At 37.3% G+C, this 18387-nt stretch overlaps 5 protein-coding genes across 7 annotated transcripts; 1 reads left to right on the plus strand and 4 right to left on the minus strand.

The window, feature by feature from the left end:
• Nucleotides 1–141: 141 nt before the first annotated feature.
• Dna2 (DNA replication helicase/nuclease 2) lies at nucleotides 142–4935 on the minus strand. The gene is made up of 11 exons (XM_078186884.1): nucleotides 4537–4935; nucleotides 3740–4422; nucleotides 3220–3662; nucleotides 2477–3164; nucleotides 2187–2420; nucleotides 1584–2124; nucleotides 1325–1518; nucleotides 1062–1248; nucleotides 795–995; nucleotides 538–720; nucleotides 142–464 (listed from the first exon to the last, which is right to left on the minus strand). Exons 1-11 carry the CDS (start codon nucleotides 4564–4566, stop codon nucleotides 246–248), a joined length of 3603 nt encoding a protein of 1200 aa, XP_078043010.1. The 5' UTR covers nucleotides 4567–4935; the 3' UTR covers nucleotides 142–245.
• Nucleotides 4936–5147: 212 nt separating this feature from the next.
• Pch2 (pachytene checkpoint 2 protein) lies at nucleotides 5148–7564 on the minus strand. Of its 2 annotated transcripts, XM_078186900.1 has the most exons (6): nucleotides 7094–7564; nucleotides 6861–7017; nucleotides 6605–6796; nucleotides 6267–6494; nucleotides 5850–6197; nucleotides 5148–5782 (listed from the first exon to the last, which is right to left on the minus strand). In XM_078186900.1, the coding sequence occupies exons 1-6, from the start codon at nucleotides 7141–7143 to the stop codon at nucleotides 5489–5491; spliced, it is 1269 nt and encodes a 422-aa protein (XP_078043026.1). In that variant the 5' UTR covers nucleotides 7144–7564; the 3' UTR covers nucleotides 5148–5488. The 2 variants fall into 2 exon arrangements, with proteins under 2 accessions (XP_078043026.1, XP_078043027.1); XM_078186901.1 differs by lacking the exon at nucleotides 7094–7564 and having other exon boundaries at nucleotides 6605–6746; nucleotides 6861–7000.
• Nucleotides 7565–7826: 262 nt separating this feature from the next.
• Nucleotides 7827–16926, plus strand: LOC144473215 (phosphatidylinositol-3,5-bisphosphate 3-phosphatase MTMR4). The gene is made up of 17 exons (XM_078186890.1): nucleotides 7827–8431; nucleotides 9119–9433; nucleotides 9504–9690; nucleotides 9765–9943; nucleotides 10005–10200; nucleotides 10304–10494; nucleotides 10564–10759; nucleotides 10839–11024; nucleotides 11175–11339; nucleotides 11458–11708; nucleotides 11791–12051; nucleotides 12316–12634; nucleotides 12734–12835; nucleotides 12906–13090; nucleotides 13178–14382; nucleotides 14494–15417; nucleotides 15587–16926. The coding sequence occupies exons 2-15, from the start codon at nucleotides 9126–9128 to the stop codon at nucleotides 13494–13496; spliced, it is 3045 nt and encodes a 1014-aa protein (XP_078043016.1). The 5' UTR covers nucleotides 7827–8431; nucleotides 9119–9125; the 3' UTR covers nucleotides 13497–14382; nucleotides 14494–15417; nucleotides 15587–16926.
• LOC144473218 (gustatory receptor for sugar taste 43a) lies at nucleotides 14251–16258 on the minus strand. 2 transcript variants are annotated; one of them, XM_078186896.1, is made up of 8 exons: nucleotides 16108–16258; nucleotides 15841–16036; nucleotides 15557–15773; nucleotides 15156–15498; nucleotides 15009–15095; nucleotides 14692–14951; nucleotides 14469–14627; nucleotides 14251–14406 (listed from the first exon to the last, which is right to left on the minus strand). In XM_078186896.1, exons 1-8 carry the CDS (start codon nucleotides 16256–16258, stop codon nucleotides 14251–14253), a joined length of 1569 nt encoding a protein of 522 aa, XP_078043022.1. The 2 variants fall into 2 exon arrangements, with proteins under 2 accessions (XP_078043022.1, XP_078043021.1); XM_078186895.1 differs by having other exon boundaries at nucleotides 14692–15095.
• On the minus strand, nucleotides 16821–18300 carry LOC144473223 (alpha-ketoglutarate-dependent dioxygenase alkB homolog 7, mitochondrial). The gene is made up of 5 exons (XM_078186905.1): nucleotides 17983–18300; nucleotides 17530–17845; nucleotides 17292–17465; nucleotides 17102–17229; nucleotides 16821–17037 (listed from the first exon to the last, which is right to left on the minus strand). Exons 2-5 carry the CDS (start codon nucleotides 17779–17781, stop codon nucleotides 16908–16910), a joined length of 684 nt encoding a protein of 227 aa, XP_078043031.1. The 5' UTR covers nucleotides 17782–17845; nucleotides 17983–18300; the 3' UTR covers nucleotides 16821–16907.
• Nucleotides 18301–18387: the final 87 nt, after the last annotated feature.

Raw genomic sequence — 18387 nt, forward strand, 5'->3', positions numbered from 1 at the left:
AATGTTGTTATCTCTTATTTGATTATTATCTGTAGCAATCTGCAGACCTGTCTCGAGTATGTTAAAAAATAATTAAATTTTTTTTAGGTAGTGAAATCTGTGCAATCATCAATGCTTAAAGATATGAGGTCATAAGACAAATGGGATGAAACATTATATTGATAACAGCTAGTACAAAATATACAAAAAGATCAAATATCGTGCAAAAACACTTTGAATTACAATGTCACATTAATATAAAATAGTCAACAAACTTTAGACAGTTGGGACATCAAGCTGTCCCACGAAAAATCATGCTGCCCATCGCATAAATCCACAATATTTTCGGCTTCGACCAAAGTGAACAATTTTTTGAATGCTGAATAATTTGATAGAGTATATTTATCCGCGACTACAATCAGTTTGCGTTTTGCTCTCGTTATGGCTACGGTCAATCTTCTATGATCTCCCAATATCTCAAGATCCTACAACCAAGAAATGAAAAATAAATTTACGATCTTTATAATATTCAGATAGGCACAGTTTCAATCGAAGTACCTCTTTTATGGCATTATTATCCTTTATGCTTTTCGAGCAGCTATATATTATAACATCTTTATCGCGTCCTTGATACTGATCAACAGTGTTCACTTCAACATCTTTTTGAACAATTTCTTTCAATAAATTAACGTGCGCTCTGTACGGCGCAATCACGCCTATATCGCGAGTTGTTATCCCTATCTAGGAACAAATGAATATTCAAAATGCATACCTGTAAATTATAATCGATGATATTTAATGAAGATAAGATTTACCTCTAATAACGTTTTCAAAAGTTTGAAAATTATGGCGATTTCCCAAATATTATTGACTTTTGAATCGATTTTCGGAAACTTGTCGCTGACTTGGGTTGGTGTCTCCAAATTACATGTACGACCCGTATTTAAAACAATGATAGAATCATCTATGTTTCGCGACAGTACCTTCTGCATCCATCTTCCGTACTTCGATAGATTCTAAAACACAATAACATTTTTTTACATTATACTACGTAAGATACAATGATAAACGACAGCACTTACGTCGACGTGTGCTGTATTTAGAGTAGCATTTTCAACTGATGTATTTCCTGCTCTTAGCATGTCATTATATGTTAACTTGTTCGCTAACCGCATAATATTTTTATTCATTCTATATTGTTTTAATAAATTTATAGTGTTATTATCATTGTCCAGTCGAGCAAACAGGGACTCGTCTGCACCCAATTTCCTGTGGAAGCAATACAATATTAATTCATATTACATTTTGGGATAAAGTTTATTGTCACGACATAATGATATTCTACCTAGCCACTTTACTTCTGACGACAGGTGGAAGTTGGTCAGGATCTCCCACGAGAACAAATTTACGTGCACTATACAAAGGCCTTAAAACAATCGGTTGTAAAGCCTGAGAACTTTCATCGATAACACATACATCGAATATCCGTTTAGCAAGAAGAACATGATGAGCACCATAACAAGTTACTCCTACAATATTCTGAAAAAAACAAAATTAGTATCTTTCTTCTAATAATTACATAGGACATAAGCATGATCTCGTACTTTATTGGAATATACTGCGTCGAAACTGTTAGGCGAGCGACATTTGGCAGTCGCATATGATTCAGTCATGGGTTTCAATTCTGGGTGAATGGATGACGAGCCTAATCGCAAGAAGTCGATACCTTCGTCTAACAGTCTCAGCAGAACATTGTCCACAGCGCTGTTTGTGTGTGCTGTGATTAAAACAGATTGTCCTAATGCGTTTAGTACTTTTATCAACGCCACTAGCGTTTCTGTTTTTCCAGTACCAGGCATTCCTTTAATCAAAATATACTCTTTGGCAGCCATTGTCTTCAGAACTGCTCTCTTCTGATCCTCGTTTAATTTTTTAATTATATCAGCACTTATACTGATCACAGATTTCGATAATACTTTTTCGAATGTTGCCGGCTTTTTGTCTATGACGATCTCCCGTAATTTTTCGCAAATTTCGTTGTCAGTTAATAATCCGCCAACGTTGGCGAAATTAGAGGAAATTAGATTCGAAGACGAATATTTATCAATGTGTAAGGGTTCATCAATATTATATTTCGTGATATTTCTGAAATTACATAGTTAGTTTTAGCGTATTAAGGAAAAATATATAAATCTATCTTTATCTACCTGTCTAATAAGATAGTTATAGAGTCTTCCTTTATGTGCTCTATAAATCCTACTGATATGTTTATCCTTTCATTTGTGCTTACTAAAATATATTCATTTTCAGAAAATTCTATGTGTGGAATATTAGGATCTTGATCTCTATTTATTCGTACAAATGTGTGGCGATACTTCGAATTGTGTGTAACAACTTTTCCTATTATTTTTACATTACTAATGCAAAGGTTCTTTGCCTCTCTGAAAACGGGATAATTATTGGTGTGATGCAGATTAATTCTATATTGAATTTTTACCTCTTTTCAGGACTTAATGTCCACAAATATCTCATTGCGTAATTAGAACACTCAGTACTCTCTTCTATTTTTAACAACGAGATCCATTTGGTGGCATAATCTATATGTTCAGGCTTAATTTTCCTAAGAATCACTTTACTGAGTTTTGTTAGTGGATGAGACTCAGGTAATTGCGTTTCTGTGTCTTTACTCAAATAAGTGCAGCATAGGGCATTATAAGTACAAGATGAACATGCTTTATGATGGTTGATCGGTTCGGGTAATTCTAACGTTTGCCAATTCGATTCTGATGGCAAACTGTCCACTGGTTTAGAGAAAAAATAATGTGCTAAAGTGTTTCTCAACAATATTAGATCCCTTTTTTCGGGATACGCAGCCTTAATTTCTTGCATATCATTTTCTCTCAGATACAGTAGCAGTCCTGTATCTACATCTTGACCTGTGAGAGCCATCATCATGATGTACAAAATAATTTGACCTCTGTGTTCTGACGAAAATGAAACCTTGCCAGTCTTTATTTCCAGAGGCATAATTTTTCTCTTTGAATGTAAATTAACTTCTACTGTGACATCCACTTTGCCTTTTATGCCAAGCTCAGGAAGCCAAATATTTTCCTCAATGTCGTGTACATCAGTAATTTTTCCTTTAAAGTTGTCTCTTTTCATACTTATGTTATTATGCTTTTCATCTGTGGATGTAACTCGTTTTTTAATAAAAACACAATAAAACCATATAGAACTTACCTTTCAAATAGTGTTGAATAAATTCATATATCCGTGGAAGAAGTTCCAACATCTGTTCTTTGCAAGATGTTAATGAAATTTCTGATGCGTAAAGTGTAATACCAGTTTCCCTGGATTCCAGTAGAGTAAATAATAATTTTCGTATGTCTGACATTTCATAAATACCCTCTTGCATTACCGTTTGTAATAATTGATGAGCTAAGTTCCCTATAACCATAGCTGTTTGATCAACTTGAAAATATGGCATACTCTCTAATTTCTTAAATTTTTCTGCTAGTACTGCTCTTCTCCTACAAAATAAAGCACCAACCACTGTTGTCCCTGATATCAATACATCTGGGTGAACAACAAGAAAACCACTGGTATTGTCTACAATCCAATGGGGTGTTTCTCTTCTCGCTTGTATGGCTATAATATCACCTTCTTCTATTCTTGAGTCTTTCCTAAATTTGAATCAGTATTAAGTATTTTTCTCTATTTTACCTTTTAAAATTTCATACAAAAAAATGTGAACCCTTACCAAAACCCTGAACATTTAATTGTTTCACTAGATGTAGAAAATTCTTGCTCCACAGTTAACGATAAACTACTATGTTCTCTTTTCACATTAACAACCTTACATCTCTGCAAAGAATCAAAGTTTATTTGATTTAATGGGGTCCATGCTTCTTCAAACCAATCATTAAAATCATCACAGCCAAAATCATTAAATGATTCTACTACAAAGTCTGATTTATTAAATTCATCAGACAGTTTTAAACCATTGTTGTCCTCTTTTACAACAAAATTCATAGAACTATTGTGCTTCATTTGTGTCCTCTTCTGATTTAGTTTATTGTGTGATACATCCTTACATTCACCTAAGCTACTATTTTTTTTAAATTCTTCTATCACTATAACTTCTTCTTCATTAATATCATTGTATGCATTACAAACTATGTTAGACTCGTTTATTGGTTCTTCCATTTTTTTGGGTGTATGGATATTATGTGCATTGTCATATTTGCTAATTTTTGACTGACTTTCAGTTAATTCCATTAAACATTTTCGTTTCGAACCTGACTTTTGTGTAATAACATTCGTTTCTTCATATCTATTAGTGACTAAAGTGTCTTTATCAATAGGAGGCTCATCTTCCGCTGTCTTTGAAAAGTATGACAATAATTCTGTCTGAGTTTGTTTTTTTTTCTGGCCTGAACTGTTCTGTAATGATCAATAATAAACAATCAAAGGTTAAAGTAAGCTAACAATGTTAGTTACACACATAATCATTGTATTTAAATTATAACGATATTAAATTCTAATTAAGTACTGAACCTTTTTCATCGACGAATGTGCTTTCTTCATCTTTAATCGATTTATTCGTTATATTCGACAAATTCGTAAACTTTTGACTGCCTCTAAGGACGCTATGTAGCAACACCCATAACATCTTTCGCGCGCAAATTTATCGCAAGATTATTGTTAATAAAACAGGAAAAGAAAAGAGCAGTCAGTAATTAGAGCGTCATTTAAGGGAAGTTCTAATTATTAAAACTAATTGGTAAAAGCACAGTAGTGGCAAACAATTTTACCATCTTCTAATTTTATTACACTATTAATCGACTATCGGTAATTTCAGATAATGGTTAAAACATTTTATCATAATGTGCATTGACACTGATTATTATCACTTTTAACAATGAAGCATTGACAGATTATTTTTTACTGAAGCATCATTATTTAAATTTACGCAAAAGAAGCTCTGTATAAACATGCGCTAGAAAAGTTGCGCACTAATCTACGCGGGAAAATTGTGCTGAAGTTGATGCAAGACTGCATGAAAATCTTTACAAAAAAGAGAACAAAATTAATTTCTACTTTAAAAACATTATGCAAATCGAGAGTAACAAGGAGCAATAATTACATTCGTAAGAATGTAAGGAATATTTAATATAATTTAGTTTTTGTTTACAATTGTAATTTATAAGGCACATGAATAAGTTTGTATTTTTCATTATATATGCACGTATACAATTTTTTACATAAGTACAATAGTTTAATTTACCTGGTACAACACTATTGACTTGAAATGTATAATCCCTAAACTGCAGTGTAAATGCAGCAACAATATTGTTTAGCTTTCAGACGCATTATGTGATAAAAGAAATAATGAAAATGCTATAAAATAAATATAAAAATTGTATCAAATATTATGTAAAGTATAACTAAATGATGACGTAATGTAATACTGAAAGTCTGATTAAACTGTTCTATGAAGTACATAGAATTAAAAGTCCAAATATTGCAACGGGTTAACAATTTCTTCCAACGACTCCTCTTTCTGTCTTCTAACTGCTAAATGCATAGCTCTTAAAAATTTAGTTAAAGTGCACCGTTTAGTTCGTAAGTAAAACGCGTGAGCAAGGAATGGAATTTTTCTTAAGACACGCCCGCTTAAGCCAACGCTTTCTTTACTTAAGTCCATTAATTTGAGGCTGTTCTTTGTACTGGAGGTCTCTTCGTAGCCAATCTTCTTCAAATAAGATATATCAAAAATTTCTTCTTTTTCCATAAGTTTTACCTAAAATAAACATTTCTGTGTGAGCCATATATTCCTTAAACTATTACAAAAAATTATATTAGTATACCCTCATTAATTCTTTGAGACATGTGGCATAAATTTTGTGTATAGCTTGTTGGGTAGGATGTCCAATATATTGCTTTATGTCTGCTCTATCAACGAACGCTAAATCAATAGCTTCTGAGAGATTGCTGGTGGTCAAAATTAAAACGTTCGGATATCCTTTTATTTGATCTAATTGTGTTAGTAAAGCATTCACTACCCTTATAGAATCGGTTGGTTCTGCTCCATTAGCGAATGATTTACGAGCATGTGCCAAAGATTCTACTTCATCGATTAGAATACATACTAATGTGTCTGAATCTTCAAGCATGCTCTTTATTTTATTGAACAGCTTCATAACTAGTTTACCACTCTAAAAACAGATCATGTATGCTGACAGATTCACTGAAATGATTAATATAATATGCTACTGGAATATTACCTCAGAAAACCACTTTGAAAAAAGGCTATGACTATTTATTTCAACAAATTCAGTGAATTTAAATCGATTTCCTAAACGAATGGCTATTTTTTGAGCAAGAGCTTTGCATAAACTAGTTTTACCAGTTCCTGGTGGCCCATTTAATAATACCACTTTGTTACAGCTTATAATATTGGAGTTAACTTTATGATCTGAAAATATCATTGTTGTCTCCACAAAATGTAATAACTGAAAAAAAGTAGATATATATATATATTTTTTTGAATGCGCTTCAGAAAAATAAAAACAATTAAAGTAAAAGAGAGTAATAAAAGAGTAAAGAAGCATTTTCAACTGACATCTTCCTTTATTGTCGAATCAAAGTAAAGATTCTCCCATAAGAAATTAAATTCTTTGGTAGGTAGAATCCAATGAGAAGATACTGTTAATTCTTCAGAGTCATCGTCTATTTTTTCTGATGCTGCAGACTCCTCATTTAATCTATACACGTAAAACTTTAAAGTAACACCTTGTATTTTCATGTGAGTCCTCTGTAATAATTTAATTTATTTCAACAACATCATTCAGAGAATACATTCCATTTGGTAAAATTACCTCCACATGATTTGTAAAACATATTATGAAGTCCACATGACTTTTTAGAGTCGCGTTTCTAAAATGTTCTTCATACATAGCAGTCCCCAATTCAACACTTTCCAATGCATCTATTTCTGCGTATATTAATTCCTCTACTGTTTCCTTTGATAAGGTACTAAAAATAAGATCTCATAATTTACTATAAATCGGATAAATAATATCCACGTTGATAAAGGACCCATAGTATCCACCTGCAAATATTTTGACAAATTTCCACATGCAACACGTCTAATCCTTCCATCTTATATTTCTTAAGAAAATCCTATTAATCGTTCAAATTTTACACATAAAACTCAATTCAATGCTTTCTTGGTTTCTACAAAAGATTCACTCGAAAACAAACGAATAGAATTCAAAGTTTGTAACGTTTGAAATTCATACGTAGGTGTTCTATAAGAAAAGTAATAGAAAGAAAGAGAGAAAGAAACATGTGAAAGATAAAAGATTATGCTCGATTCTCAATGTAGTTGTTGATAAAACTTGTCCAATTTACATTCGAATGCGGATTCTCTATCCAAAGTATTATATCGAACAAGAATTTCCTTTGTTTATAAAACGCGCAACATATTGTTCATTAATGGATATACAGAGACTAATAGCGAATTTATTTTCAATATGCATGTACGCTGTCGGTAATGCTTCTTTTGCTAGCTTGACCGTTACAACACGGATGGCGCGGAGCTTCCACTTCGACTTAAGAGGGCATTGATTGTTGGTTTTAATATGATTTCATGTAAAGACCCTCTATATAATAGAGTCTCTAGTTTTAACCATAGACGAGAGAAGAAACACTTTTGAATGTATAATATTCAAGAAATGAAAGTGTGCATTTGCGAAATACATATCTTTTTCTTTCATATTATATTTTGAAGATTGCCGCGCTAACTAATGCTTTAAATAATGCACACAGGACGTTTTCAAAAATTTTCCGCACATGTAAATATCGTTCGTTAGAAATACATGTTATTGTATATGTACGCAGTACGAGAGGAAGGATCGAGCGATGAAAACGCGGACTGATCTGTACACACATAAGTGCATACATACACACTTACGTACATATTATAGACTAAATAATCTGTCAATGTAACTTTCGCATCGGACAGAAAGACTATCTTCGATAAAAATTAATTGAAAGTTGAAATACTTGGTGATATTGACGCGTTGCAAACAGGAAACCGTTGTAAACGTTTGTTTTGGTTGATGGTGATCTTGCTTCACAATGCAAGCCATTTTCGTGAATCACCGTAACGAAAAGTAATCGTGTTTGAATCGAATTCGCGTCAGATTAGTTACAGGGTGTCGTTTATCCCGTAAGCTGTTTTCGTACGTAATAAAAGTGTTTCGAAGTACTGCATACCCCGCGAGATTGGTATCAACGACATTGTCGCAACACGACGGGGAAATGCTCTCTCTATCGAGTAATGTTCTTATTCTGGTTCGCGTGTAAACGACTGCCTATGGATTTTGTATGAGGTATCGAAACGGCCATCGGTATCGTCCATCGCGGAGAAATTTTCCAATCCAAGGTAAGACGACGTCGCAGATGTAACTGTTGTCAATCGTTCCCCGATACTTTCTATCGAAAAAAAATCGTATAAAAATGTTCGACGTGTTGTCTTCTCCTGGCGCATTACTTAAATTTTCGGTCGCTTTGCAATCGCTTCTACTAATTGTGTCATTAACTGAACAACTGTGCCTGTGAACGGAATCGCAATTGCAATTGCAGTTACGATTGTGTTTGCGTATGCATCAACGTAAATTTGAAAAATTTTCCGAGTTCTCAGAAATTTCAAACTGTATTCGTTAGTTTCTGCCGTCGCGCTTACCGTATTATACGATGATACGTCTCCGTTCTCACTACAAATATGTGTGTCAGTTGTCTGAACGTTGTTTCTCATATCGAAAAACTTGACCTTTCCCAAGTTATTTTTCTATGTGTGGTTCATTTCCGTGACGATATAATGCGAATCGATAAACGGAAACAAATTATTGTGACGTTTACCTGTTGTCTCTTTAACAATGCGTTGCTGACAACATCTGCAGTTGTATTGTCATATGTTTGGGAGAGCTGCAGCTCCAAGAATGTTTGTTTTGTTATTTACTATTATATTACTCTCCCATTTGTAAATAGTACACATGTTTATTGACAAGAATATACTATATTACAATTTTCTATTCAAGAGGTACTAAAATTACATGTGTTTGTTTTCCAGAACAAAGATGGAGAGTTCTGAAGAGCCAACAAGTTTACAATCTATTTGTCATTTACATGCTTCGGAATTATTTCCAAAGTATGCACATGTGGAATGTGATGATGAAACCCTAACGATTCCATTTACTCCTTTAAGCGGGGAATCAATTGTTGCACTTGGACGTACAACAGATGGGGTGCTGGCTCTCTCTAACTACAGGTTGTATTTACAATCTAGTCAAGCCTGTTACAACATCCCATTAGGTTTGATAGAGCAGCTGGAAGTCAGAGAGATTTTCTTTTTACATATTGGCTGCAAAGATGCTCGATCCCTAAGGTATGCCTCTGTCATTCTCGCAATGAATTTATTGTATCACGAAGGTATATATTTTCAACAAATGTTTTAGTTGTGCTTTTTCCACGAATGAACATTGTTTTGAATGGTTTAAACGTCTACACAAAGTGACCTATCCGAAAAAGAGTATAGAGGACATGTTCGCTTTCGCGTATTATGCCTGGTCCGTCGAGGAGGGAAAAGATTTTGGTAAAATTGGGAAAGATACTACATCTTACGCAACTACTTTCAACTCTGAGGTATGTAAAAAATGACATAAATTCCGGCTGAGTGAACGTGACTGCTTGAGTCAATTGATTTCCTACTATTCCAGGTGGAACGATTGAAGTTCAACTTGCATGGTACCTGGCGAATCAGTCAGATCAATAAAGATTACCGAATGTGTCCGTCATATCCGCCGTTGTTTCTGGTCCCTTCTTGCATTACCGATGTTACTCTGGAGCATGTGGCTATGTATCGTAGTTCTAGTCGAATTCCTGTTGTTGTTTGGAGGTACTGTTACATTGTATGACGTCTTTTCTTCTTCAATTTTTAATGACAATTTGCTTTGCAGACACGTGAATAATGGTGCGGTGATCGCGCGAAGTAGTCAACCAGAACTCGGTTGGTTCGGCCGGCGCAATGAATTCGACGAGAAGTTACTGAAAGCTCTATCTAATGCGTGTTCCTACGACAAAGGTAAATCGACATTGGTGGATCCTTCCACCGATAGCCGTGACAAAGCTGCAGCTACAGTGAGCAATACCAAAGTGGGTAACTAACTATAACAACTCGATAACTTACTCGAATTTGAGTAAGAGCTCTAATAAACACTGATAAAATAAACGAGTAATCCAAATTTTGTGCTCACAGAAAGTTCTAATTGTGGACGCCAGATCATATACGACTGCTGTGGCTAACAGAGCGCGCGGAGGCGGCTGCGAATGTCGAGAGTATTATCCTAACTGTGACATACAGTTTATGAATTTACCAAACATTCACTCTATACGTAAAAGTTTTCACGCGGTGAGACAGCTCTGCGCAACGGACACAGAACAACCAAAGTACACAGTTTTCTTATTGTTTTTGTTATTTCTATAGTTGATTGATGTCTTATGGATGCATTATTGTAGTTGGCTTAGTCTTTTGGAAGGAACACGGTGGTTGCAACACATGTCTGGACTATTGCATGCAGCAGTGACTGTGGCATCTGCGATTGAAAGAGACGCTCGACCGGTATTAGTACATTGTAGCGATGGCTGGGACAGGACGCCCCAGATAGTTGCTTTAGCACAGATTCTTCTCGATCCTTATTATCGAACTATGGAGGTACGATGAAGGTACTCTCTTTTGCTGCGTGCGTTCGCTACCAGACCATTGTTTCGTTATTCTGTTTTGTCACACTCAGGGATTTCAAATCTTATGCGAGAGAGAATGGTTAGACTTTGGACATAAATTCGCAGATCGATGTGGACAGACAGTCGGTTGCGAAGATTTAAACGAACGATGTCCAGTATTTCTGCAGTGGCTAGACTGTGTACACCAGTTGATTGCACAATTTAAATGTAGTTTTCAAATGTCTCCAGCATATCTGGTAAGCACAACGTGTCCAGTGTTGAAACTAGTTCTACGGGTGTTTTTCTTCCTTTATTACCTATTTCTTATCGAGATGTGTATGTATGTACATATAGTCGTGTTTCCGAGACAACGTTAGACACCGATGTATTAATTAGATCAATTTCAGGTGAAGTTGGCGCAGCATACGTATTCACAACTTTTTGGCACATTTCTGTGTAATACGATACAGGAAAGATTACAATTGCGAATACGGGATCGAACGTTTTCAGTTTGGCGGTTCCTTAATTCCAGTTCGTTTGTAAATCACTTGTACTCGCCTTTAGAGAAACAAGTAGGATATTTTTCCTCTGGTATATCTACGTGTTTAGTGTATATGAATATTTGTGGTAGTATGGACCGACGATCGCGTGATTTCGAATGTTATCGGGAATAATTTTCTATCGTATCAGGTGTTGTGGCCGGACTACAACGTCCGAAAGCTTAACTTATGGTCGGAAGTCTATTCAGGCTCCATGGAATCCTCTGTTGGCAAGAGGGACAACAAACAGAATGTGACGATGATAGACATCGAGCCCGGAGAAAACGAAGAAACTCAACGGCAAATAACCAAGACTCGTTCGTGCGATGATCTGATACATGCTCCCGATCACACGGCCTATTCTCTTCGTAGACTCAGTGCTCCAAATATCTCAGTGGAAAAGTAATTACATTTTCACTATTCTCTATCAAAGCGCTTACTAGACGATTATCCGAGTATTTGAGTCTTTGCAAAATCGCTACAGAAAAATGGATTCTTTGACACTCGAAGCGGACACGGCGGACGAGTGCAACATCGCCGCGTGTACGCAGAGCAGCTGGTCAGAGGACGACAAGAGCTTTGACGTGGACAAGGAAGAGAGACCGGACAAGTCGAAGCGACAGAACATGGCGACCACTCAATTTTCGAACGACTCGCCAGCAAATCCTTCGGTAGACAGTTCAACGGATACGTTGATACCTAGCAACGAATCGTTACTCGACACGACTGACAACGACGAAGAAACGTAAGTTTCTTTACCGAAGCACGCGATCGTAGACCGAAATTCAGACTAGGATTTGATATGTGAATTATCTTATTTAATCATACTATCGATGCTATTGTGAATTTTTATTTAAATCGTGCAACTGGTTAAAAACGATTCTGTGTACAAGTCTGCACGAGAGCTATAGAATACTAGATATGAGTACGAATTAAAATTCAAATTCGCATCGAGTAGCGGTTTCGAATTCGGCTTGATTCGAACAAAAAAGGTTTCTGTCTCGAGCAGCAGACCACGGGAGAGTTCACCGCAGGACATCGTTTCCTCATGGGTAGAAACGAACTCGGTCGGCGAAACTGTCTGCTCCTGCACCCGCAATTGCAATTCAAACCATGGTCAGAATCAAAATCATAACGAAGGCAGCGATTTTAGCGACATTAGCGCGCCGTTAATGTCGAGAACACCGAGTAGCGGCGTTTGTCCGGCTTCTCCGATTCATCATGACATGGTTCCAAGTAATCCTGACAGATTGGACGACGTGGATGGTCTTCCTATAATACACTGCGATGTACAAATGCGTGTGCAACAAATTATAGAGGAAGACAAGGTATTTTGAGTGACATAATCAATGGAAAAAATGGAAGGATAAAGATAATAAGAGATAACAGTTGCGTTTCTTTTATTTGGTGGCTTTTGTGGTTTCCAGCTGAAAGAGGAGGCATTGAGGAAGGAGTTACATACAACAAGACTGGCGTTAATCAAACAGGTTTGCAATCATAACGCGGAAACTGAGCGCATTGACGATATTGTGAGTAATATAAGTGCTTATACATGGAAGGACCTTGACTGGACAAAAAATAAAGGAATACTCGTTTCAGGGATCGTTGCCGGACTCTGTGGGCAGCGCCGGTGACCATGGAGAGTCATTGCCATCGGATATGTCCTGGGAAGCTGTTGAAGAATTGGGACCAGCTCCTACCTTGTGGGTACCTGATCACGCCGTGACCCGTTGTATGGGTTGTGATACAGAATTCTGGTTAGGAAGACGCAAACATCATTGCAGGTAAGATCTCGATTTAGAGGTACTCCCAATTATTCACAGTTGTAGTGAAAAAACAGAAGCAAACGTTCAACTGCCTCTACCTCATAGGTGTTGTGGCAAAATCTTCTGTGCGGACTGTTCAGAGAACTCGACACCGCTGCCCAGCGAACAACTCTACAATCCCGTGAGAGTGTGCAGCGACTGTTTCTCGCGGATCCATCGACACACGAGCCCTTGTCAGTGCAACACCCGTCTCCCAAACAAAGGAGAGAATGACACGGAGTTGATTTCGATCAATTCAGAAAACGTGCTTGCCTGTCCGCGACCAAAGTGTTTGAACATCGCGAAGGACAGTTGCTGTGAGAACCTTTTGCAGGTTACGCATCCGAAAGCGCAACCGCCGGTTGCGGCGGCTACGGTCAACTGAGTAAACTCCCGACTAAGATTATCCGATACGATGATGCTTTCGGATTACGGTTTGGCTAGAGACAGAGCGTGGCGGAATTTTCGCGTCTCGTTTGGTTCTGTGAAAACACACATTCACACATACACATACCTATACACACGTACACATACCGGCCATCCAATTGAATTTGAACAAGGCAGCGAACATGTTGTATATTGACGCATGGGCACAGAAAAAACACGAGAGAACGGTGTATGGATACCATGCATCGTGAAATCGTGAACTAGATTCTTTTCGGACGATCCAATATTTATTGCTAGAGTAATAATAATTTGTACGAACAAGTGTATAGCATCGCAGAGAAAAACGAGTCAGTATACGAGAGGTTGTATATACCTTAGTAGTAATTCGATCCAACGAGACACACGCCTGGCTTCTTCGAACGACGAGACTATGTTGGATACGTTATCCGTACAAGGAGACAGCGAGATGAAGAGAGAGCAACACTTTGGATAGGCTGTGACTGACATTTAGTTTCGGGCATCGTACGAAGCACGCTCTCGGTCAATTGTCCGATCAAACGACTCGTTGACGACAAATAGTTGGACTGCGAAACGAGTAAAAACTGTATTTGTATATTGCCGCTGTTTATGAGAATTGGAACAATTAAATACGACATTATCATACACGACTGTGTGTGTGTGTATGTATGTGTCTCTCTCTCTCTCTCTCTCTAGATGTGTATCCGATTTCGCCGTGTTTTTGTTCTCGAGTCTCAGAGAACTGTATTCATTCCGGCCAGGGTCTGCAGCGTCGTCGCGTTTTTCAGAATCTGCGTTGCGTTCTTTAGTCTATCAACCTGACCTTGCGTGTCATCCGCATTTTGGAACTGTATCAATATGACAAGGTACGTGGTCACCGCACCAGTGATCTAAAATCATAAAAGTAGAGACATGGATTTATTTATAATTGTTCAGATTATTTCTCTCTTACTGATGTTATTAATGTTCTGTCCAAGGAGAAGAGCCCGCAAACCGAGAACTCCAGCGGTCGATGCAATAATTGCAGGGAGAATATCTCCAACTGATGACGTGTACTCTTATCGAAGCTAGAGGACAGTAACTGACTGACGAGAACCGCTGTCGTCTTTGCCTGAAAGGAAACGATTATTCAAAGTGTTATTAACAATTATGTCTACTTTTCGCTAATCACTCACTTCAGCGACGGTCGAGTAGCTCGGTTGAACGATTATCAGCATTCTAGTCACATGGAAAATACACCACATGCCTTGCACTGCTAAAAATATCCACTCGTGTTCCTCGCCTGCTTGTAGAATCAAAAAGTATGGTGTAATCACAAGATGCAGCAGGCAAGTCGTGGTCACTGCCAGTATCACCACGCCAAACGCGTTGTTTATGAGTGACACCGTATCGCACAGCAACGAATGTGTCAGTATCAATTCGGGTATACCGTTCTCTGTAATCAACATCGAGATAGAGTATACGCTAACCTGGTTTGGTCTCTTCCTCTGACCTGAGTTACCAAGGATCCGACGATTGTCCAACCCTGATTGCGTACCGGACGCGATGTTTAATCTTCTGTTGTGAACGTCTGCCGTTGCTATTTTAAAACAAAGACTTATTAAGTTAGAAACGGTAAAGATTATGAATTACTTATTACTTGTTTCAACGGGATTCGTCGACGAGTAGACCACGGATGAAAGAACACCGCTATCCAGTAGATTTCTGAGACTGTTGTTCAATCTGACGAATCTCTGACTCAAGTTGTATGTGGACACGCTGTACTGAAGTTCCGTCGAGATAATTACGGTGTACATGAAATATAGAGGCGCGTAGTTGATGGGACCTTTGTCAGTCAACGGTCTACTGGTCTTCGTGTGCCGAGTCCACGTGGAAAAATCAAGGATCGAATTAAACCACAGGTACGCGAGGCTGCACCCCGTTAAACAGATTGTAAACAGACGAGTTTTTCTTCCCATGGGCACACCCAATCGCTCGTCCACCTGTATAATATTAATTTTTGGTGATGATAATGACACTGGTAACTCAGAGCATTCTGACCTCTATTAATTTGTTGATTGCGACTTCCAGATACTTCCAACGGAAGGGCGAGCCAACAATGCAGACCACCGTGAGACTCATCACACCAAGAACGTCGCTGCATGTTGCAATTACTGCAGTTCGAGACTTCAATCTGGTACTGTGTTCCCATCCGTCTTTCATGTCTCGCCACAGACCCCAAATCTCAGCACTTAGAAGCAACGTTAACACGCACAAGCTAGGAAGAAGCCTCAAGAAATAATATCAATCGGAGAAACGAAAATCTAAAATAATAGCGCCGTTACCTGTAAATCAGATCTAATATGCTCAGATGCGCGTGATATCTCCCAGATGCGCGTGCAATGAATCTAACAGGAATCAATCCACAGGCTTTACCGAGATAATAAATCGGGGAAATCGCTCGACAGAGTTCGCTTTGGGCTGCATATTCATCTCTTCCTCTGTCCGGTTTTCCCTCTATGCTTTTGACCGCTCGTTTTTCTGAAATCATTCAAAATGTTTTATTTGTTCCGATAAGACAAAGACAACAGAAAGACATCAGAAAACGTTACTCGATCTGTTTGTCGCGTTTCGTCCATCGATCTCGCTCCATCGAACATTCATTTTGACTGTTTCTTCTTTTCTAAGATCTTCTGGTATTCTGGCTTGATCACACGAGCAAATGAAGGGAAATACGTGGGGAAATATATTACGCTCGAACATACTCGTCTTCGTATACCTATAGTTTTCTTCAGCATAGCTGACACCACTCTCGACCAACGAGATACATACATTCGTCCTTGTCAGACCATTGATAGATAATTATCATCGATTGCCGTGCTTCCGACGTGTTGTTTGTCTTCGTGAAAAACAATATGAGCAGAAGCCGGATACGTATATGAAACGCGTCGCTCTCAATGACAGCTTTTAACGATCGTTAACTTGATATCGAACGCACAAGCATGCCTGTGGAATTTCAAGAAGAGACGAGATTACGCGTGGTAAAATACGGTCAGGAAAGGCCACATTAATTTTGCGTTACAGAAAAGATTGATCGAGGCGAAAAGTAATGGGAAAGGCTGAAATATCGCGATAATCCACTCATAGTGCATTTATCATGGGCATTGGCCACGATTAGATTTGACATGGTCGTAAGGGAAAAAACGGTAATTGCCTCTCGAAAGAGTACGTGTACATGTTGCCCTTGATCGATTGCTTTATTCTGTGTTATTTTTTTACTGTTCTACCTTACGAAAAAAAGGTTGTGGAATTGAGAAACTGAAAATTTGATAATTGAATAATCCTAGTCTTATTTCATTTATTATATACATTATATTATGTACATGACAAATTATATGCATTAAATAGAGCATTATATGTTGTCATTTGGATGACATCTGCATATTATTGAAATGCGCCTAGATTTTGGTACATGCTGTCCTTCGAAATAAGATTCTTCATTTTTTAAAATTTCATGATTGTAGTTGTATCTGGCTACTCCACTGTAAGACAATGGTTCTCAATATAAAATCAGTTACATATTCACAAAGAAATAAATTGTTATACCTCATTATATACAGAGATCTTTGGGGTAACAGAAAATCTTCCTTATGTGTTGTCTCGTGTCCAACCATTGTTAATCTCATTACACTATCGCTTAACAAGCTCAATCCAGCAATAATTTCTCCACAGAACTATAAAATAATAAAAATGCTGAGCCGTGTCCATGCACAAAACCAATAAGTAAATGATATACCCTAGTACTGTCAACGTGAGGCTTTATCCATCCTTCGGTTGCTAAATCCAAAACATGTATCAAAGGAAGCTGAAGCATTTCTTTGGGAAAAGCTGCTTCACGAACCCTGTTTAATATTTCCTCGTTCTTCTTATTCCAATTCTTCCTCTCTGTTTCTCTGTAAGCATGTATTGCCTACAAAGAAAACACATAAATGAAATACAATTATCAAAACTAAACATTAATCTTACATACTGACATCATCCCAGTGTGCCTCCTCGTATCGAAGTCTTTTCATATAGGGATCAACTTCTTCGATCAAAGATTGTTCTTCGCTCTTGGAGATGAAATTTGGAATAATTTGCATTGTGCTGCGAAGATTTTCTTTCCAATTCTCTAAATCTTGATCAACCTTGTTATTTAAGATAGTCGTTCGTGAATAATACTTTAAATTATAAAAATTAAGAGTCCTAAGGAAGGAACCAGTTAACAGATGCATTTTGAATCTCATATTGAAACTCAGAACCTCAATTCCTTTTCCAAAAGAGATTATGAACACTACAGGTACGGTCAACCTAAAATGAATTACAACGCAGTAAACGATTAACGTTTCTATGTCATTTCAAAGAAATATATTTATAATAAATAAATATATAAATCGTTGATGTTTATAGAAGACAAACGTGTCCATGCTAATTAGCGCTATATTTACGAAGTTTCCAAATTTTGCCACTGTAGACAGGAGTAGGACCCATTATCGAATTTCAGCGTTTTGTCATTTTCTAATTGGCGCTGTATGGATCCTGAATGGAGCTTCTCGATTTCACCAAAAGAGGCACCACTGTTTGGCTTGCAATTTCAGCGTATTGCCACTTACTAATTGGCGCTGCATGAGTCCTGAACGGAGCTTCTCAATTTCACCACAAGAGGTGCCATTATTATCTAACCAGAACTTTGCCGCGTGTTATTCAAACCATACTATTTCTGATTGGCGCAATTTTTATAACATAATTAATACAGATCCCTTCTATTGTAATATCTGGAACAATTAGATCTCGTGCCAAATTTTACACTATCGTGTAAAAGCGTATTTCTGTGTTTAGATCTTTTCTTTTTT

Source organism: Augochlora pura, chromosome 7, assembly GCF_028453695.1.
Source record: "Augochlora pura isolate Apur16 chromosome 7, APUR_v2.2.1, whole genome shotgun sequence".
Taxonomy (NCBI): domain Eukaryota; kingdom Metazoa; phylum Arthropoda; class Insecta; order Hymenoptera; family Halictidae; genus Augochlora; species Augochlora pura.

Bases quoted from the DNA above. Each gene is read 5' to 3' on its own strand.
- Dna2 (XM_078186884.1), bottom strand. From the start codon at position 4,566: ATGAAGAAAGCACATTCGTCGATGAAAAAG. The intron at 3,663-3,739 runs GTAAGGGTTCAC...ATTCAAATTTAG, and splicing joins ATTAAATGTTCAGGGTTTTG to GAAAGACTCAAGAATAGAAG. The intron at 1,519-1,583 runs GTACGAGATCAT...TGTTTTTTTCAG, and splicing joins ACGCAGTATATTCCAATAAA to AATATTGTAGGAGTAACTTG.
- LOC144473218 (XM_078186895.1), bottom strand. From the start codon at position 16,258: ATGTTCGAGCGTAATATATTTCCCCACGTATTTCCCTTCATTTGCTCG. The intron at 15,499-15,556 runs GTCAGAATGCTC...AATATTATACAG, and splicing joins CAATCAACAAATTAATAGAG to GTGGACGAGCGATTGGGTGT. The intron at 14,628-14,691 runs GTGAGTGATTAG...GTTTCCTTTCAG, and splicing joins GCTACTCGACCGTCGCTGAA to GCAAAGACGACAGCGGTTCT.
- LOC144473215 (XM_078186890.1), top strand. From the start codon at position 9,126: ATGGAGAGTTCTGAAGAGCCAACAAGTTTACAATCTATTTGTCATTTA. The intron at 9,944-10,004 runs GTACTGTTACAT...TTTGCTTTGCAG, and splicing joins ATTCCTGTTGTTGTTTGGAG to ACACGTGAATAATGGTGCGG. The intron at 11,025-11,174 runs GTAAGCACAACG...GATCAATTTCAG, and splicing joins AAATGTCTCCAGCATATCTG to GTGAAGTTGGCGCAGCATAC.
- Pch2 (XM_078186900.1), bottom strand. From the start codon at position 7,143: ATGGAAGGATTAGACGTGTTGCATGTGGAAATTTGTCAAAATATTTGC. The intron at 6,495-6,604 runs GTCAGTTGAAAA...ACTTTTTTTCAG, and splicing joins ATTCGACAATAAAGGAAGAT to TTATTACATTTTGTGGAGAC. The intron at 6,198-6,266 runs GTAATATTCCAG...ATCTGTTTTTAG, and splicing joins TTTCAAAGTGGTTTTCTGAG to AGTGGTAAACTAGTTATGAA.
- LOC144473223 (XM_078186905.1), bottom strand. From the start codon at position 17,781: ATGAGATTCAAAATGCATCTGTTAACTGGTTCCTTCCTTAGGACTCTT. The intron at 17,466-17,529 runs GTCAGTATGTAA...TTTTCTTTGTAG, and splicing joins AGGAGGCACACTGGGATGAT to GCAATACATGCTTACAGAGA. The intron at 17,230-17,291 runs GTATATCATTTA...ATTATTTTATAG, and splicing joins CTCACGTTGACAGTACTAGG to TTCTGTGGAGAAATTATTGC.